Source organism: Colius striatus, chromosome 10 (assembly GCF_028858725.1).
Source record: "Colius striatus isolate bColStr4 chromosome 10, bColStr4.1.hap1, whole genome shotgun sequence".
NCBI lineage: Eukaryota > Metazoa > Chordata > Aves > Coliiformes > Coliidae > Colius > Colius striatus.
This window is the reverse complement of record NC_084768.1, coordinates 17,189,662-17,210,012: the sequence shown is the minus strand read 5'-3', so window position 1 is coordinate 17,210,012 and position 20,351 is coordinate 17,189,662. Positions and strand designations below refer to the sequence as shown.

The window sequence follows — 20,351 nt, the reverse complement described above, 5'->3', positions numbered from 1 at the left end:
TTACTATGACGGCAGATGTCAGGTTTGTTTCGTATGTTTAAAATATCTGATTAGCATTGTTTTCTTTCCCCTTTTACTGATGATGTCTAAAGGCTTAAAATAGGATATAATGCACTGAAAGGACAAGGGGAAGAGTTGCATCATTATGTGGTATTTATTGGTTACAGCAGCAGTAACAAGACATGCAGTTTTGTTGGTGTGTCTTATGTGCGGATCATCTGCGTCACAAAAGCCTTTTTTTCTTCCTAAAAGTGCTCCATTTTGGTAAAAGCTGGAATATTTATTTTAAATAATTTTACTTTGCCTCCAGATTACCATTATTTCCAGAGCTCTGCTGTAGAATTCTAAGATGCTCCGTATAATTATTAACCCAGCACCTGTCCTGTAAACTCTGTTGTCCAGAACAATTACCAAGTAATTTCTGATCCCAAAGGATTTTTCGTTTAAAATGCAGTGTGTGTGATACAGAGTAGTAAAATGCTAGTTTTACAATGTGGTGCTCTTTGTCCTAGGAATGTTTACAAGGATTACCGTTTCCTTGAGCTAGCCTGCGACTCTCAAGAGGAGGTGGATAGCTGGAAGGCATCTCTGCTACGAGCTGGTGTCTATCCTGATAAATCTTCAGTAAGTTCAAAAGCTCACTAGTTTTCCAGTAGCTTCTCTTTTTGAGTCAGAAAAAACCCTCAGTCATATCATCTGGGGAAACACAGCTTCATTGCTTCTATTAATGTCTGCTAAGGTAAAGATGTGCTTTGAAGAGTTTATCCCCTCAAGCTCTGTATTACAGAACTGACAGAAGCATTCCAGGCAATCATGTATATTTATTTTACTGATTCTCTGCATGGTTTTTGTGTATGAAACACATGCTGAACCTTTCCAAAGGCGGTTTTACTCAGCTAATCATCATGTGGAGCAAATTGAACAGATACAGTTAAAAAGCCTCTATTAATTTAACAGAAATGACAGGAAGTTGCCAAATGGAATACAACCAATTATCATTTAGTATTTTTTGCTATTTTGATATTTAACATCAAGTGAAGCTTTGAGGAACTGTATCCAGAGAGAAGGCTGATGAGCAACAATACCTCTCACTTGGGCTTTTGAAAGTGTCTCCAATGCATAGTTCACCTTCCTTCAGTGAGTCTGCTGGTCCACTAGATTCCTTCAGCAGAAGATCTCTTCTGTGAAATGATGTTTCGGTTTTAATGGAATTTGTTCTTCCTGCTTGTATTCGATGGGATGTACCCTTGACCCAGGGTCTTGTACTGTCTTCTGTCTCTTCATCTTTCTCATCCCCATATTTCCCTGCTATTTATGATACCTCCATGGTTTCCAGTATAATTCTGTCTGCATCTCCTTTGGCTGCTATTTATGCAAACAACTCTCCACAGCTTTCTCTCTTCATTCGAAGTTTCAAGGCTACCAGCAAAAGATAAGTCAGGGAATCCTTGGAATGCTTCATTCTCCAGTTATTTGAGGAATAAGCTGTCATGATGGTTGTAATGATTACGGTTTTTTAAGAACAAATACAAATTTAGCAGAAAATCTACCAGGTATCTGAGACTTTATCTTCAAAAACCCCAAATTTGGTCACTCTTCAGTACCTTGCCAGTGCCATTAGATCAGTTCCTACCTAAGACTATTATAAGTTATTTTCGGAGGATCAGTTACAAGAGGTTACCTGATTAATTACTGGGAACACAATACTGCATTGGGTTTTCTTTTTCCTTGCTCAAATTTTAATAATTATGTCAAAGAAGACTGTTGCTCCCTCTGGTTTAATCTTGTATTCTATGACATGTTTATTATATCTATGTATCCGTTACTTTAAATAAGTGAGATTAGTTGGATTTCTAAACCTTTTTTCTATCTTCCTGTCTGTCCATTCCCCTTAAAAATATTTTGTATTCAAAGTATGTTTATAAAGAATTCTTGGTTTTGTTTAAAGTTGGTCTGTCAAAGGAGTCTTAGCTGTAAGATGACAGTCTTCCTTGAAAGATAGAACGGGGTCAAAATTCAGTTCTCCTTTGAACTGGCATTATCTTTACATTACAGAAAGAGTGAATATTACTGCTCCAAATCCCTGTAGTTTGAAATTCTCTCAGTAGTCTATCAAGCTGGTCAGAAAAGATGCTTCATGCTACTCTAGTCTTGCAAAGCACTTTGTTCCTTCAGGTCAGGTCCAAATGGGGACTGCAAATCTGCTGTTAAAGTTTTGAGTTTTGTCAAGCTGCAAGGCCCATGGTACCTTAGAAGCTCCAGTGGAACTTAAATAAAATGCTTCTGATTTTTATTTAAATCCTGTGCCTGCTCCTCAGTTTCACACATTCCTCTGACAATATAAAATAGTTTTAGAGACACCCCACCAGTCTTTTATTCTCCTTCAAAGATTTAGAGGTGGTGCTTTTATGTAAGTGAATCTGCCAAAAAATGGCAGCAACTTGCATTTACCTCAGCTCTTCCCCACAGCTCTGCGATCCTGGAGTTAAACAGGCAAAGAGCTACCCCATCCCCTTCCCAGACTGACCTTCTTGCTCTGTTTCATGTGCGAGTCACAGCTGGTAACTTTGAGTATCCGAGGCTTTGGCAGCAGAAGCAGAAAAAATGCTGCTTAGAAATGAAAAATAGATTAATGGTGCTGTAAACCTGGAGTATTGCAGTGGTGAAGCTGGCCTGCTTTCTGTAACTGCCAGAGCAGGGTGCACAGCCTGGAATTTGAAAGCTAAGCTGTGTGCTTTCATTAACAGCCCTGCTGCTCGTGTACAATGACACTGATGGAAAACCCAACGCAGTTGCCCCTAGCTGGATTCTCTCTTTCAGTGGCAAGAAAGGTAGCAATTTACCACTGAATTACAAGAGATTTGTTCTGAATTCTCATCAGGTGCAAATCTCTCAAATAATATTACTTTTTCTGGTGCTTTTTTGATAGCGCTATTCAAAATTGTGTGATTACAGTGATAACGGGGCTCAGTACTTGCTGCTGCTACTATGAAGTCCCTGTTACTAATTTAATCCCATAAACCAAGTCCAAGGCTGTCGTTTTGTTTTTGCCTAAAAATAATCTCATTAATATATTAAAATTAAAGACCAGACATCACCCCATTCATCAGTCTCCTCACTCCATTCTGCCTGCTTTCCTTGGCCTTCTGCACGTGGGGATGCAAATGTTAACTCTCTCAGCTGTCTGGAATCACCCCTCAATCTTGGTGTATGAGGCCCCAAATTCTTTTGCAGTTTGCCAAGTCACCTCCTTACCCCAGGAGATTTGCTTTTGTCAGGACGTGGGCTTTGACAGCCACCCAGATAGCAATGAATCAGTGTTTTTATTTTTCCAACTTATATGCAAGTCAGTTTGCTTGATATAAATCACACTGTGGCCAATTCACTTTGAAACGGGATATCCATTTACCAGCTGACTTTACTGCTGGGTTTCTGGACTGATGCATCCAAAAACCTCCTTTTTTAAAAAATGACTACAACTTTGTGACTAACCTCTCCAGACTGTATTTCTCAACTGTAGACTGGTGTTTATTTTGGCTGACTTCCTCCTGTATAATATACACTATTCATGCCAGCTCATGGCAAAACTCACAATTAAAAAAGCCCACAATAGCACAGATGTTTGTTGTAACTCACTCTGCACACTTTACCTTGCTAGCATTGTCCATTCTTTTCCCCCTCTCCCCTAATGGCATCTCCTCGGGTTTTTTTACTGATCAAAAAGTTCAAGGTTTACTTTTAAAAAAAGCACTGCCTGGTGAAACTTTCCATTGGTTGGCATGTTGTAGGGAGCAGCTGCCACACAGGGGTGAGCACGCATCTTTAGTGGGTCACTTAGTTCAGTATTACCAGGGCACGAAAATCGCTCTAGCTTCTATCCCTAGGTCATTTTGGGCTTCATTTTCTTCTCCCTTGTGTTAATGTCCACCAGCTTCCCAGGAGCTGCTCTTGATTGACACTGAAGGAAGCAAAAGTAGAATCAGAATGTTTATGTAGGGAGGGAATTTTGAGAAACAGTGTGAATTTACAACTTTGCCAAACATTTTAAATCCTTTGTGAGTGTCCTGTGCTCCCCTGGAATCTGTCTAACTGAAGGATTCGGTGACTGCTCTTTGAGTCAGTTCCTCATTTGGTTTGAGATGTTTCCAGAACTGTGTGAGTTAGAAGGCATATAAAATAAATGTACCTAATATTTCTCTTTTTTTCCTCTCTTTTCTCCTTGCTGCATCCTGCAAAGGGGAGCAACAGAGTAAGTTGTTTGTCCTTTCACAAAATTATTTTGTGTCCTATCTCAAGGGTTTTGTCAGAAAAATTAGTTTCTCTTTTAGTTCACACAACTATTGGCTGCATACTCGTCACAGCAAACTCCTATTAAAAATGTGGATGCAAAACTGTGTTTTAGAAAACTAATGGCTCTTTGGTTTAATTTTGGGGAAGGAGATGTGTGAAGTGTTGCTGAGTGTTGTTTTTTAAGGTGGTTCAGGAAGAATGTTACTATAAAACAGTACTGGATCCAAGGATTATGAAGGTATAGTAGTAAAGACCTTCCGAGAAAAGGTTACTACAGTCTGATGAAACTCATTACAGCTGGATTTTTTGACCATACATCAAAGCTTGTATTAATGGGCAGTTATAAAAACCCAGCACTAAGTCTTAAATAACAGATTTGCTGGCGTTGTTGGCTAAGCTGAACTAGATCAGTGTACTGGCTTTGAAGGTGCCTTAAAATGGATGGAGGAGGGTGGGGTCAACATTTGACTTGGCTTCTAGACCCTTGATGTGTTCCAGCTGGACAGAAGCAGAAGGGTGTGGGGTGTGGAGAGGGAGAACCGAAATATGCCTGGTAGGGGTTTGGGTTTTTTTGAAAGTAAGCAGAGCATAAAAAGACAGTTTTGCTGATGTTGATCTGATAAACTAATAATCAAGCAGTTCCCAGGGTTAGTGCTTCTTTGTGCCATTTTTTCTGAGCTTAGGAATGGAAATTGCACATCTCACACTTTGGAATAAGATGCAGAGAGAGTTTGTCATACCATGGAAAGAAGTGATACAGTTTTTGTGCTGCTTTTTTTTTCACCCTTCCTGTTTTGGTATGTTAACCCTTAGGAAGATGTATCTGGAGCATGAAAAAGATGCTTCATAGCAAATGTTGAAAGCAGTCCCTGAAATCTTGCCTATAGCATCTCTTGTGAGCCTGGAGCATTTCTTAGGTATTTGGGAAAGACCCATGTGGCACTTAAATGTTTTGAAGGTTGGGGAATTTTATCTGCTTTTAATTTTTGACTTTTAAACCAGTTTCTGACAACTTCTGTCTCCATAGAAGCTTGGCTCAGAGGCCTGCCTGAGAAATAGGGCTCAGTGTTGGGGGGAAGGGGTTAATAGAAATGGTGGTATAGATTGATGGCATGGGGAGAGAGACTTTACATGTGGTGTGAAATGTCAATGTTAACTGTGTACACTAAAATGTCAAGGTGATGTTTATAATGTTTCTTTATGGTATGCTGACTTAAGGCTTTGCTGCTGCTGTGGATGCTGATCTGATCTCCAGAGGAGAGGTTAGACTGTAGATGCTCTGTCACAGGAAATGGGGATAGATGGGGCACCAAGGAGCTCTTGAGGCTGGCAAAAACAGAACCTGGAAGTCAGGAGTTGCACAGACCAGCTCTTTTCTCCAAAGACCTGAGCTATGGAGCATGCCAGGGAGATAAAGGCCAGTAGCATCTGATGTAGCAAATACAGAAGAAACCTGAGATGTGGAGGTTGGTGGAGCTCTTAGCTCTCCTTTCACTCTGAGCAATGAGCAATTCTTGCTATAGGTTCAAGAATGTTCTCTCTCTGGCCTGGGCTGTCAGCCAGAAGGTAGCTTCAACAGAAATCTCCAGAAAACCATCCCAGTCTTTTTTTGGACCCAGTTCCTTAACAATTCTTGTATCCATATCTACGTCGTGGATACAATAGATGTGATGCTGCCCAGCCACTGCACAACGCACACACATACACAAACACACACACACACTTTCACACAGATCATTCATGCTGGATTCTGGAGGTTAAATTATCCAATTAAACAGAATTCACCTGCAGCTGCCTGCAGGGCCTCAAACCCCACAAACATCTTGAGATTTCTGCACATAGTGGCATGGAAAAGGAAATGGGCAAACCTGAGAGGTGACAAGAGAGTTTTTGAGAAGGGGTTGTGGAAAGAGAGGAACAGCAGATTGAGGATGAGGGTGGTTTCTCAAAGCTTCTCGTGCAGCTTTATGCTGTAGAGCTATATAATCCTTCCTACTGTGGTACAGATTCACTGGATAGGTAGCAGAGCTGTAACCATCCTACTAGTGCTGCCTGATGTGGCATTTGTACTATGGATCATGATATGTGTACTTAACAAAAAGATCCCATCCCCACTCACCCATTCAGATTGTGACTGCTTTTATACTTCTGCCTTGAACTTTGCACTCTTAGGTTTTCAAAACTAAAAATAAACATTGGAGTAATGAATTCCTAAGAAAAAGGGGCAGGGGGGAGGGAAGTGAAGAGGGTTTATAATCATCAAAGGACTACTAATAATTTTTATTTTTATTTTTTATTGTTGCCCAATCATTAACACAAGTGTCATTTCTCGTGTGGTGAAAGATAAATATATCAGCTTCAGAAGCTTTGTTTGATAATACCTACAAAAGGCTTGTGCAGAATGAAGTGTAATGGAGACCCACCTCATTCAGCAAGCACATATTGGCAAGCCACATCTTACTAATATGAAAACTGAGCTCTGCTCGGCAGCGTTGCGCAGAAGAGCGGAGACAGTGCAGAGCACTGCAGCTTCAGTCCAGGTACAGAGGAGCTGAATACATCTGTGAGTCTTCATCCACCATTGTGGATTTACTTCCTTCCCTGTGCATCTTTATCACCTTCATCTATAAAAAAACCAAACAAAAAAAATCCCCCCAAAACTTAATTCCAGAGCCCACTGTTTGAAAACAATGGCAAAACCTGTGGCCTTCTCATGTGGTCCACTTTCAGTGTTCTTCTAACATTGTCAGGTTAAAACCTTAGATAGATGCCATGTCTTTATCATAGAATCATAGAATGGTAGGGGTTGGAAGGGACCTTTAGAGATCATCTAGTCCAACCCCTCTGCAGAAGCAAGTTCACCTAGATCAGGTCATGTAGGAACAGGTCCAGGCAGATCTTGAAGACCTTCGAGGAGGGAGACTGATTTGGAATCGCTAGGCACTCAAGCAGTAAAACAAGAACAGAAAACCAAAATGAAACAAAACACAGTCATGTTTTTTAATATTAAAATAATTCACCTGTCCTTTGTCATCCTTAAGCCCTGATTTATTCATTTCTGCTTCATTTGAAGGATCAAACATTTTAATGCTGAGCTCAACCTTAAGAAAATTCAACTTGGAAAAAAAAAATCTGCTTAAATTACTTTTTGTGGATAAAATGACTACAAAGTTGTTGTCTTCTCAGTATTTTGCATTACTGTGCTTGCTCCTGCTCTTTACAAAACGTCTAGACTAAAGCATATAAATCCTGTATTTGCATCTCTGGAGCTGTCACAGTGCAGATAGTACGGTTCATGTGAACATTCACTGAATATAAAGCTGGTCAGTGTAATTTAGTTTGAATTTTCTCTTGGGAAAAACAGAATTCCCTTTGAAAGGAGAAGAAAAGTACTCTCCCTGCCAGGTCAGTTTGCATGTTATTCCTTAAAATATTTCTTGGTGACACATTAATTGCTTAGATTCAAGTATATTTTTTCCCCCCCCTCTTTTTTTTGGGGGAGGGGAGGGTGGTGGGTTACTAAATGCAAATTCCAGATCAGCTAGTTCATTAAGAAGACCAGATGTCCTCCTGTCTCTTGAGACAGTCCTGGAAAATGGGAACTTAGTGAAGTCAGAATATTCATTCTACCTATGCATATGACAACATCTCTCTCAGTTCATCTGTTTCACACTTGGCTGTTGACATGTAAATGCAGATATAGTGCCAGAAGCCATATGTATCTTTGCATTGTAATAAGGAAAAACTTCTTCCCTATGAGGATGAGGGAGCACTGGAAAAGGCTGCCCAGAGGGTTGTGGAGTCTCCTTCTGTGGAGACATTCAGAACCCACCTGGATGAGTTCCTGTGTGACCTACTTTAGGTGGTCCTGCTCTGGCAGGGGGTTGGACTGGATGATCTTGCAAGGTCCCTTCCAACCCTTAAGATTCTGTGACGCTGTGATAAGGACCTGATGCTTCTTAAGGGTCTTCAGTTACCTCTCACACATAAACTGTGACTCTGCCATTTCCTGGCTGTGGTGATGTACAAGTACTCCAGCCAGATTCAAACTGAAAGCAAATGATTCTGCTCTCAGGGTTTGCTAATGTCTGTGTTCCAGTTCAGTTCCTAAATTAGAAAAAGACTCAGTTGAGTTTGTTGCATAGTAGTAAGTTGAAAAGCAAACTGTACTGATACGTAGGTAAAACAGTATAGACAGAAATGTAAACTGTGCACTTACTGGTTTTACTTCTTTTAAAACAAGCACCTTCATATATTTAAGAGAGGATGACATTGAATTCTAGGAAAAGAATCCACTTCAATTATGACTAGAATTGGTTTCTGGTCAACTAAATTTAAAAATAACATTTAAATGAGGAAGTGTTAATTTTATTTTCTTTTTTAAGTGGAAAAATGCCATAATTTTATAGACAGTGTTTCAGTCATTGCTTTGAACAGATGAATTGAATTTTACAATGAAGTCACGGCAGAAAGGAGCAGAGCAAGAGAGTGAGTGTGCATGCGCACACATGCAGGGTCAAAAGCAGTCCAAAATACAGGGAGGAAAGGAAATGGCAGGCAGTTTTTCAGTCCTTTTCTTGCCGCCTCACAGTTTCAAGGCTGTGAAAACACGTTCCAGGCAAAAAACTGTCTTCTTGTCCTCCTAAGTATTTACTAGTTCAAACAAAAACTAGACGAAAAGTTGTTCCCTCAGTGTTCCCTGAGAAACAGAGCAGCCCCGGTTTATGTTCTTGTAAGAGTAAAATAATTGCTGGCACGAGAGAGTTAAAAATGTACAGGGAAAAAGAGATTCATAGTATTGCATCAGTTGCACTGACTGTAACAAGATGCAGGCTAAGGAGATGAATGATTTCAAAACCAGTCCCTGCGAAGCTGCTAACTGCCTATCAGGGGTCGGGGGTTCAATAGCTGTCACAGGGTTTTACATTTCTGCTATTAAATGGGACTGCTGACATTAAGCAAACTCCAGGAAATTTAGAAATGAGCAAACCTCCTTTTTATTTCTAGAAGGTATTCACGGTGGGCTCTTTACTGTGCTTTTGGCAGGGCATCTGCAGATTGGAAATGTTTTTAAATTCTTTGGTTTTTATGGAGCAGCTCATTTTTGCTCCACTTCCACCCTGAGGAAGGGTCTCGTTGAAGCTCTACAGAAAGGTGAAAACTTCTCTGGTTGGCAAGTTGCAGACCATGGAACTGTGAATGTGAGCCCTGTTCTGGACATGCTGTGAGATTTGCCCTAGGGAGAAGGCAGTGATGGTGGCCAGCCTCTAAGGATGCTTTGTCAGCAGTAAGCTGGCAGAGAGGAAGATGCTTCTGCACTGTGCTACACCAGCTTCTGCCACAAACATCCTTTGGACTCTAGGCTGATACCTGCAGCTGGAGACCCTGTGTCTCCAAGTCTCAGAAGAGCTGCAGTCAGGAAGGTCTGATTGCCCCTTTAGTGCAACAGTATGGGGTTACCCACGAGGGGGACGAACAGAAGGGGAAGCATACAAGTGCCGTAAGGCATTGGGACAATCCTAAAATATCTTCCTTGTGTTTCAAGTCAGTAATTGCACATAAAGCTACTCCCAAGTAGCAATTGACAGTAAATATAAATTTGAAAGGTTTTTTTCCTTGCCAAAAATGTCACCAGGCTCACCCTTCCATAGCATTTACAGTGTAACAGGAAATGTAGTCATTGGACATGAGGGTGGAGGGCAGCTGGGGAACAGCCAGATGCTTCTTTTTTTCTCATTTACAAGGGAAAACAAGATGATCAGGAGAAACTTTGAATGCTCTTTTCCCTGACTCCATTTTGTCAAAACCTGAGATATACAGTGTCTGGTCTGATACATCCTGGATTTATTTAACTTTTCTTTAATCTTTTTTTTTGGGGGGGGCGGGGGGGGGAAGGGGATAGGTTTATAATTACTTTTCATATGTCCCATGTTCTGTGTGTAAAATCCTCCCTTTTGGAGCTGCATTCTCTCCTCTTGTAACTCTCCTTCTGGGATGTCGTGTGTTCCAGTTCTGTGATTGTTCCTGTCCCACTTGTTTACTGGATCTATTGTGGCCTTTGATTGACTAATGTCATCTCTGTTTTACTGTATGACACTTGATGTATTGAGTGTGCCAGTTTTGGAGAACTGAGATTTCCCACAAGGAAGAGCTGGCTGTGGACATTGTGTGGTGCATCTGTTCCTGCACTTGAGAAACAAGTGATTTTGGTCTGTTTCCTTCATATTCTTTCTCTTTTAAACTCAGCCTCTGCTTTTCCTCTCTTATAATCAAGTTGTTGGTAATTCAAAGAGAGAATGATATATTCTTGAATGTGCCACCAAGTTCAAATGATGTATGTTACGTTATTTAGGTAGGTGTAAGCTCCACTGTGGGTAGATACAAAGCTACCATGAGCTCTTAGACAAAGTATCAGGCCCATACTGGACCCTTTAAATAGCAATTATTCAAGCTTTCCAGTCATGTTTGTTGCACAGTGTTACCTTGAATTGTTCAACAGCTGGGATTTTTGTACTGGCTGGTAGCATACCTAAGGGCATTTAGAGAAATCAATTAAGAAACTAATCCAGGGCATGGAGGATCAAGTCCATGAGACTGCAGTGCAATCTGGCATTCAGTTGTAGTTTAGTGATTGAAAACTCTGTTTGATTTGCAGACCTAGATATTTTCCAGAGGAAGCAGGAATCTCCATGTCATAGGAAACCTTTGCAATTATCAGTTGTCCCTAGCTGTATCTACAAGACACAGGGTAGAAATAGTCTGTAGTTGTTCAGGACAATGATCTGGAAACATCTGCTGTGTGATAATTCTAAATTATAGTTATTAACAGTTATATGGCTGATTCAGATAGCAAATTCTTAAAAGCAATGTAAGATTGTCTTTAGTTCTGCAATAAGAGAACTAAAGGACAGTGGCCACCCTTGTACCTCCTTTTGTAGCTACATACAGTCAGGCATATCCTTCATATCACCTGTGTCCTTCATATCACCTGTGACACAAGATGTGGCTGCAAACGCTCAAAAGAAGCTTTCATGATGGCTCTGTGCACCAAAGAGCTCTATGGGCATTGTTCCTGGGTTCTTCAGCTGAGAGCTTTGATGTAGGTAATGGTCTGACTCTGAGCAATGACACCAGCAGCCAGCCTCACATACGTTGGTGTCTAGAGATGTGGGATTATACATGAACCAGAGTTTGTATATTTATATGTGGGCCAGTGTGCGTCTGTGTGTACTTAAAAGTAACAAATGTCTTATGCAAAGATAAATTCTTACCCTTATTTCTAGGACTTCTTTATTTCTAGAGCAATGGCTTCTGGTTAAGGGCTGACTGATGAATAATATGTGAAAGTTAGGGCTAATAGTGAGAAAAAAATACAGCTTTACCTGCAGTCCTTGACACCATCTGTGTTGCCCTTGGTGAAAATCTTCACCTCTTGCTTCAGGAAGCTCGTCCTTCACTTGTCTTCCATAGTTTGAAAACATCAACTCTCTATCCATGCTTTTATATACTGCTCTGCAGGAAATACCTCTTAACCTGATAAGTAAATGCATATGCTCAGAAATAGTTTAGTTGCAACAAATCTAGGTCATGGAGAGGCTGGAAGATGGGCATAGTGAAGGCAATGATATCAACTTCTAGTGGTAGAACTTCACCCATTTTGAGCGGGTGTGTTTTCCTTAGAGTTGTATATATTTTTAGGAGACTGTTGTGGTTTTTTTCCATGCTTTCTGTAGTCTGATGAGTCCTCTGCTGAAATAAAGTTCTTCTTTCCTAGAACCAGTCCTGGCATTGTCTGATTGGGGTTGTGATTTCTGTCTCGTGTTGTATTTCTTTTTATTTAGTTCCATCTTATTTGTGCAGTTTCTTTTGTAAGCCACAGCATGATGCCTTTCCAGCAGCTGTTTTTAATACTGTGAATAGATACTATTTGTCTAGAAGCTGCAGTGGTGGATCAGGATCCCATTTTGCAAACTTAGAGTGAAAACATGGTTCTTTGCAGTCAAAGAATGACACAAGAGAATTGATGAATAATTAAGGAACAGTGTCCTGTCTGTGTTTTCTTTTTAAAGAATTGTCACTAGATGTTGAGTGCTTCTGGAAACAGAGGCTCTTGAGGCAAACTACCTGTTTGTCACTGGTTGGACTAGCAGAGGACATAGGATTTAGGGTTATTTTGTTACTAATTATTCAGTAAAGAAGGACCATGATTTCTTTCACCGGAGTTTTCTCTTCAAACCTGAGAAGGCTGAGAAGTGGTTTGGAGCAGCTCTGGCAAGATGACTTCATCTTTCGCTCTTAAAAATACCTCATTCCAACATATTTTGAGTATGCAATGATTTCTTTCTTCCTGTCTTTTAAGAACAGGTGGTGATTAGTTCTCCTACTCCTGCTTATTTACTGGACACTCTTCAGTTAATCTCTGCAACTTGACATTAGTTCATTTTAGTGTCCATCCTTACCTGGTGGAAGTATCTCAGCTTTTAAAGTACAATTGGAAATTTGCTCAAGTTGTTTTGTCAAGTCAGTTGTTCAAGTGATTTAAAATCAGTAATCCCTGTGAACTAGCCTAAATATAAGCATGTATATGAAGTTCTTCATCCTTTTGTTTCAAAGTATTTTACCCAAGACAGTTGGTAAGTATGTGTGTTTTCAAGGAACCCTGATGTCTTTGCTCAGGTATGCTGAATGGCTTTTCTTTAGTGTATACAAGTATCAGTATTTCCCCATCAAAATTCAGATGTTTTCTGATGGGATCCCACTTGGGGAATTGCATGTATTTCTAGGGATCTGTGTCTAGAAGAATCTGTGATTATTCCTTCCAAGTCTGCTATCTCTTCATTGTAGACTACTTGACTCTCCCTTCGTAGGCAGTGGGTCTGTGGAAGCAGAAGCTCGGCTCTCCTGGGTGCCGGGTTCCTAGGTAATTGTCTATGGGCAGCATGACAGTAAAGCAAGAGACCACACATTTACAAAGGAGTAGTAAACGATACACACCTTTTCTCTGGTAAGGCTCAGGAGTGTTGCCATTTGATGAAAGGTAAAAAGGATGCAGCACTTCTCAGTGTGACATTTTCCTCTGTTGTGCATTTCTGGGTTTTTGGGCAAAGTCATTCCTGTGCATACTCTTCCATGAATTTTCCATTTTGGACGTTAGAACAGTTTACTTGACCTAAAAGATGTTCCTGTTTGAAAGCAATTGCTTCCATCTTACTAGCAGATACATTTCTTTTTCTGTGTGAAGCTCTTCTTCCCTACTGGTGGCCTTTAGGCTGCTCTTTCCTGGCTTTTTATACAACATATTCCATCACATATAGAAGAGCATTAAGCTATCTATGAGAATTTACAGATAGTCACAAATACCTGAAAGATTGCCACAAAAACCCTGTTCCTTCCAAATTCAACCCTCAACTGACAATGGAAAAGTACAGTTCAAATATCAGTGATGCTACTAAAAACACTGCTTTACTATGGTAACTCCACAGTCCCTTGAGAATGATTCTTCGATGCTTCCAACCTTCATTTTTTTTCTTGGCAAATTTCTGACTAGATCTTGGGACAATTTCTGGAGTCTGCTATGGATCTATAGCAGCTGAAACTATGGGGAGCAGCATAAACGCAGACATTTTATGTTCTGGATGAAAAAGAATAGCTTTGGGCAGGGGAAGTGTCCAGTACAAATTAAAATGCACACTTCACAAGCTAAAAACTCATTAGAGAGCGAGGTGAAATCGCTAAGTTGCTACCAGGTTTCCACTCTGTCCTCTTGGACATCTGTGAAAACTAAGCAGCTTTGCTTTGGAATGTAAGCTCTGCTTGATACAGAATCCTTTTGTTAATATTCCTACCTGGAATCTCCAAAAGTAGAGTTTTTAAGTCAGTCCAAGTTCAAGCATCACAGTCTTCAGATCTGGTCATTTGTTGGGAAACCACTGTCATTTCTCTTATTTTTATGAACTTACTTTACTGAGTGAAAGTCTGTTTGCTGGAAGTTACACTTAAAAACACACAACATGCTTCCAAAAGGTAGTGCTAATTTTTAAAAAAGTACTAAGAAGAAATAAAATGAAAGAACAAACATCATCATAGCCAAAGAACTTTAAACGTTGCAAGTTACATCCACCTCTTCTTCGGATAGAGTTCTATTTCTTGCATAGCCTGCTCTGATAACATACTCCAGAGAGACTGTGCAGAGAGCTTTTCATTCACTTTCTTTGGGCATAAGACAGCAGGAGATTTAAATCCGTAACATTTAGTTATAAAAGATGTAGAATGTATTAAAATCCAGATATTTATATATCTTCAGAGTGTGACTGCACGTCGTCAACAGAGAAGCACTCTCTGGTGCTGTAACAAAAAGCATTCTTTCCACCTTTCTTCCCAGTTTGCGATAGACATGTCATACAAGAGCTAGAATGAGGCAGACTTTGCAAGCAGCCACAGCAGTTCTTAGTGTTTTTTGAGTTTCCCAAAGAGAACTGTGCTCAGTAAGTTGTTTGACTGCCAAAGGTTTTATCATGTGGACGGAGTATTGTAAAGGAACAGACAACACCGTCTTCATGTGTTTTTTAGGCATATTATTTACTGGGGTTTCCCTGAAGAAAGCTTAGGGATTTTTTCCTTATGAGTCACTAACCAAATGATTGTTTATATAAAAACTTTCCTTCAGCTGGTTAGAGTTGGAACACAGTGTTTTCTGCTCCTTCTGGGGTCTGACTTTTAATTTCTTTTAATAGTTATTCCTGCAGCCAACAGGATGGTTTGAACCTCGTGGCCTTCCCCCACACCCTCTCTGACTTCCATAGTCTTGAAAATCACTGGTCTGGCCAGCACGAGTGCTGGTGGCAATCAGTATGTCTGTGTAATTCCACTTTTCAGCTCTCTCCCTTGTGGTGGTTTTTCAACTCTGCACCTTACTTGCAGCTTAGGGAGAATGTGCTGTTGACATTAGCCAAACTGGAGTTTGCATTTCGTGTGCTGAAATTAAAACAAAAAGTTCCTATCTGACTTGAGCAAGATAAAGTTTAAAAGATGTGAAGTGCTGTGTTTCCAGAATGGAAATCACTAACGCTGCCTCTCACCCCTGAATCCTTTCCCACCCTCTTCCGGTGGCTGCAGCGGAATCTTCTTTTGCCAGTGGAGTGGTGCAGAGTCACTTTTAATTACCTCCTTCCACTGCTTTTGATTTCAAGCCTAACTGATGGCGCCAGGGGCTGAACCACAAGGAGATCTCCAGGCAAGTGCTGCCTATGTCAGGCGACCTTGCCAGGCAGATGCTGTACAGCCTGCTGCACTTCCTTGTGGTGTTTCTTGTATTGTGTTTTAACTTTTTCAGCCTGAGACAGGAGCTATGTTGAAATCTAGTAATGCAGTAAATGCTCTTGGACATGTGAAATTGTAAGTTGTGGTCACCAGCTTCTCTTCCGCTCCCTGACCTCACTTCAGATATTTATTCTTTGCGTGTACACTCGTGTTGTGTGTGTTTGACTTCACAGGTAACACATCCTGGATATACAGATTTGTTAAAATGCATGGCATTATTTTAAGCCAAGAAGCATATGGAGTTCTTTGAGTCTTTTTCTTAACCCAAGATTAGATTTCTTTATTTTTACAGGAACAGGAATGGTTTAGCTGGAATGAAAATGTTCATTCCACTGCATCATTAGCTACAGGCAATCTTCAGTTGAAGCCTAGCCCATTTTTCATGCTAGTGCTCTACTAGTTTGACTATTAATCAACGTGTAGGGTGAATTTTGGGGCTGAGAGAGCTTGTCTGCGTGCCTGTAATTTAAGCTGAACTATTTTTCTTTTTTTTTTTCCTTATGAAAGGAAGGTAGCTAGAAAATACATTATATTTTAAAGAGTTCACCTCCCTCTCACCCCTTTCTACCATTTCCCTTCTGATAAACACCCCAAAAGTATTCACTGGGCAGCTACGGGGAGTTAGCCGGAATAGCAGATGCTTGGATGTGTTGTTTGATCCTCTGGTAATTCTAAAGTAACTTTTGGTTAGATGAGTCTAGTTGCTGTCCTGATGGTTGTCTTAGGTGTGATGCTTATTACCAAGGGTCCAGTCCAACTTGCCTTTATCAATTTAAATGATAATTTAGGGTCTCAGATGCAGTTTTCCCGTCCTTTCTTCGTTACGTGCAAGCTGTAACCAGCAGCCCATGTGATAACAGAAGCATCAAGTCAGCAGTTTACCTGCCTTTTCAGCTGCCTGCTCTTCTCACACGGGGGTCACACTGTCTTACCAGAAGGCTTCTGGAAAGGTGACAGAAGGTGACAGGTCAACCCATGGGGACCAGCTCACTGTACTGACAGTGACAGCTTCTGCCTGCTTCTCCTGCCATTCAGATCACTCTTTATGGTTAGGCCCCTCTCCTCTCTACCTGTAAGCCTGAAGGTGAAGATTCAGAGGACTGATCCTCTAGTTCGGAAACAGGAATGGGAAATTGTGCTTGGAAGGGCAGGAACTGTTTATTACACTGCTTGTCTAGTCTGATCAAGCTCCCTAAATCACTCTGCACAGACCTGTGGAACATTCTCCAGCCTCCTCTGAAGAAAGTGGTCAAACAATAGTTTCTATGCCTTGTGGCTTCTTAAGTATTTTCCAAAGGCCACGTTCCTCTTTTCCCCATAAGCAGCAGAAGCAGCTTTGGGTCATTCAGTGTATACATGGGAGTTTGAGACCACTAACCAAATATCTTTGCTTTTTCCTAACAGATATCCTCCCCAGTTTAATGGGAGAGCTGATTCAGAGCCCTTTCCAGCTCGGAGGCAGGGGAGTATGGTTTGGAATGTAGACAAGGACCTTGTGGGGGAGGAAGGAAGAGAGCCATATAGTTCATATAAGATGCAGAGCTATTTCAATTTAACTGTCTAGGGCTCTTGCAGACTGCAGTGCTCTACTTTGTGGAGGCTGAAAAGTAGTTTCAGTGCTGTCATGATAAAATCATCTTGTTCTGGCCATGCAGTTTCATTTGAGCCTGAAGGAAATAGCGCAGTAACCCTGGAAACAAGGGAAATGTAAAGCATTATCTTTCACCAGAAGGCCCATGGCCTCCATCAGCAATCCAGACAAAATGGCACCAGTAGGGTAAAAAATTGTGTTCCTTTTCCTGGACCTGCATTGTTTGTAGCAGAGACGACCAACGTGTTTGGTCTTTTCACAGCCACGTTTGTACCAGTGCCTCAGCATTATATGATGCTCAGAAGTGTTTGGGCTTTCTTTTCCTTTGTTATTGCTAGCTGATGAGCTCCTGGTCCAGTGCAGCAGCTGTTGTTAGTCTGTCAGCGTGTATTATTTTATCCTGTTTCTGATTTGCTAATTGTTGAATTTATCCCTGTCTTCCAGGACACTTTTCAATCAGTTCGCCGTTGTGTTGACAATACCTCAACATTTTGTGTTACGGGCAGGAACAAACTGGCAAGTTTGTGCTGTTTTATTTCAGTAAGACAGCTTAATTGGACACTTTGATGGTGAAATCCTTCAAGGCTGCTAGTTCTTCTTCCTGTATTATCATTTATTTATCTGTACAATCACGTTCCCTCAGACTAGTTGATGTGTGTTTCACATAAGCCTCCGCTTTCTCCGACCATGGTCATTCATGGTTCACATCACTGTAGCTTTTCATGCCAATACATATCACCCTGCACACACGTGTGGTGTCTGTGAGTGTGAAGAAGTTACGTGCATTTGTAGGCATCTAAATTTCAGTGGTGCTACTTTACCCTAAGATATGTTTCTGTCTCAGAGAGTATTAAGCATAAACAAGAGTTGTTTAATGTGGAATATGTAATTATCAATTGAAAAATCTGCAACTTCTCAGATACCTTATCAACACCTCATGTCTCAAAATATACAGTACCCAGAAAACTGTGGTGTTAACCTTTTCTAGTCCATGCCGAACATGTGAAAAACCAGTCCATTTTGGTGTTTGCATGGGATCTTTGTTCGCTGTGATTAATGGTCCACTAACAGCGTCCAATACAAGTTCAGTGCAATGTACAAAGTGTCTTTGATGCCAGACATTCTACAGTGCTGCGCAGAAACTAAAGCTAATAGTCATAAGCCTGAAAGGACTGGAATGTTTTCAATTTACTTTTAAACAAATGACTTTATTGTGCCTTTCTCACATGGGAGTAAATTCCACAGCCTTAGTGCCACATTAGACAAACCTTTTTTTACCTGCCGATTTCTGTTTATACTTGGAGAAAAGAAATTAACCTCGGGTAGGGACTGGGGGGAGGAGGACAGGACTATTAAACTCGGTGGGAATTTTGCCAGGGGCTTTGCTGGGAGCAGAGTGGGATGCAGGAGTACAGGATGTAGCTGAAGCATGATTTGTGGTGCAGAACAGAGTTCAGGAATTCTGTGTGTGCCTGGAAATCAAACTTATGAAGGGCACCTGTAGGAAAACCTTTTAAAACTGTTTTTGCCACTCCTGAAATGTAAGGAAGTGATTGTTCAAGTCTGAGTAAGTGCTGGTGGATGTCAAGAGGAAGATTCCTAGTGACTGCAGTTGGAGATAAATAAGGCTCCACTCCTGAAAGTAGCAATTCTCAAATAAGTAATGGGCACGTGTGGCTATAAAGGAATTACATATCTTGACCTTAAGGAGAGAAAGTGCCTCAACTCACCACATCGTTATTGTAATAGTAACGACTTTCAGACCAAGACAGGCAAGATTTGAAAGAATGAGTCTGTAATGCTTATAGGATGGTCTAACACCGTGGATTTGTGAAAATATCAAATACTTGCAAAATGCCCAAGTGAGGAGCACGGATCCATTCAACATTGCTGCACGTGGGAGACACTTTAATGCCAATAAGCACATCACAGTCTTCTGATAGATATAATACAGAGTCCATTCTAGTAAGTTCTTTTGATCAAAACACGAGTGAACATTAAGTACTAACAGAACCAAGAGCACTGGATTAGGGTTTGTTTAACTGGTCACTAGGCCTTTTTGTCCTAAACCTTTTTTACAAGGTTGTGTTTTGTGCATGCTATGTGGTTTTACTGCTTTATAAATCCATCCATATAAATCAAAAAAAGGGTTGAATTTGGTTTTGACTAACGTTTTTACTTTTACTTTGGCCATCTACAATTCATTAGTATTTTACATTACACGTCGCTGCATGGAAATCCAAGTGGAAAAAATTACAAGTTGAGATGATGCTTTGGTAAATGGAATTGTGGAAATTGGACAAGTAGATCCACTCACCTGAAAGCAGCTTTAGAGCCTTTTGTCTTCCTCTGATGATTCTAACCACTGTATGGTCTTTTCCAAAACACTAGTTCATCTTTGTGCAAGTGGCTTCTCATAAAATCGCACCTCAGCTACAAAATCAACAGTGTAAATGGTGCAAATAATTTTGCAGTGTCCTCTGAGCCCTAAAGCCTTTGCTGCCTCTGATTTGGCTTCCAGGGGAAGGTAGACCTAAAGCTTTCTGTAGACTGGCAAGAACGGTAAGGAAAAGGGTCCAAAAGCTATTTCCATTTCAACTTATAAGGCATGGAAAGTTTATCTAGTTGGTTTCTTTTCACTCAGGAGCATTACTCAACAGTGCTGGGAAGTTTTTGGTGGCAAAGGCAGTGGCAGTTCTTGCACAGGCATTGTCTGTGTGTATATGTATTTTGCTACAAATCTGGATTTTCTATAAAATCCAAGATGTGTTTTGGGAGTTGTTGTAAAGCCTCTGTCCCTGTGGTGGAGAAGAAAGTGTAGGACAGGATCACTTCTGTTTAAACCAATCTGAATGTGTAGTGGCTCTCCGTCCTGTCCCAGCAGCAGGTGCCCAGCTGCCCTCTTCAAATGGGAAACACTACTGAGGCAGCAGTATCACTGGGGTCTGAGGCTATAGAGTAAAGAGCAATTATGTGCATTTGCCTAAGACAAGACTCCTCAAACTGTCTCTTAAACTCATTTGTACCTGCCCATCTGGAAAAGCAGGCGCCTCTCTTGCAAAATGTCTTAGGAAAAGGCAGAAAGAGGGAATACACTGTGATGGAAGAGTCTCATCCCTTTTGTCTCCCAAATGCCTGTCTACAGTGTGCA

At 40.8% G+C, this 20,351-nt stretch overlaps 1 protein-coding gene across 2 annotated transcripts in view; it reads left to right on the top strand.

Annotated features, from left to right (window-relative positions):
* DNM3 (dynamin 3) overlaps positions 1–20,351 on the top strand; it is a 162,206-nt gene that overhangs the window by 113,307 nt on the left and 28,548 nt on the right. The window contains exons 17-18 of one of the 2 annotated variants that reach the window (XM_062003459.1): positions 513–624; positions 4,238–4,249. In XM_062003459.1, the coding sequence (XP_061859443.1) occupies positions 513–624; positions 4,238–4,249 (124 nt within the window). The remainder of the gene's footprint in view (positions 1–512; positions 625–4,237; positions 4,250–20,351) is intronic. The other variant, XM_062003460.1, reaches the window with a different exon arrangement.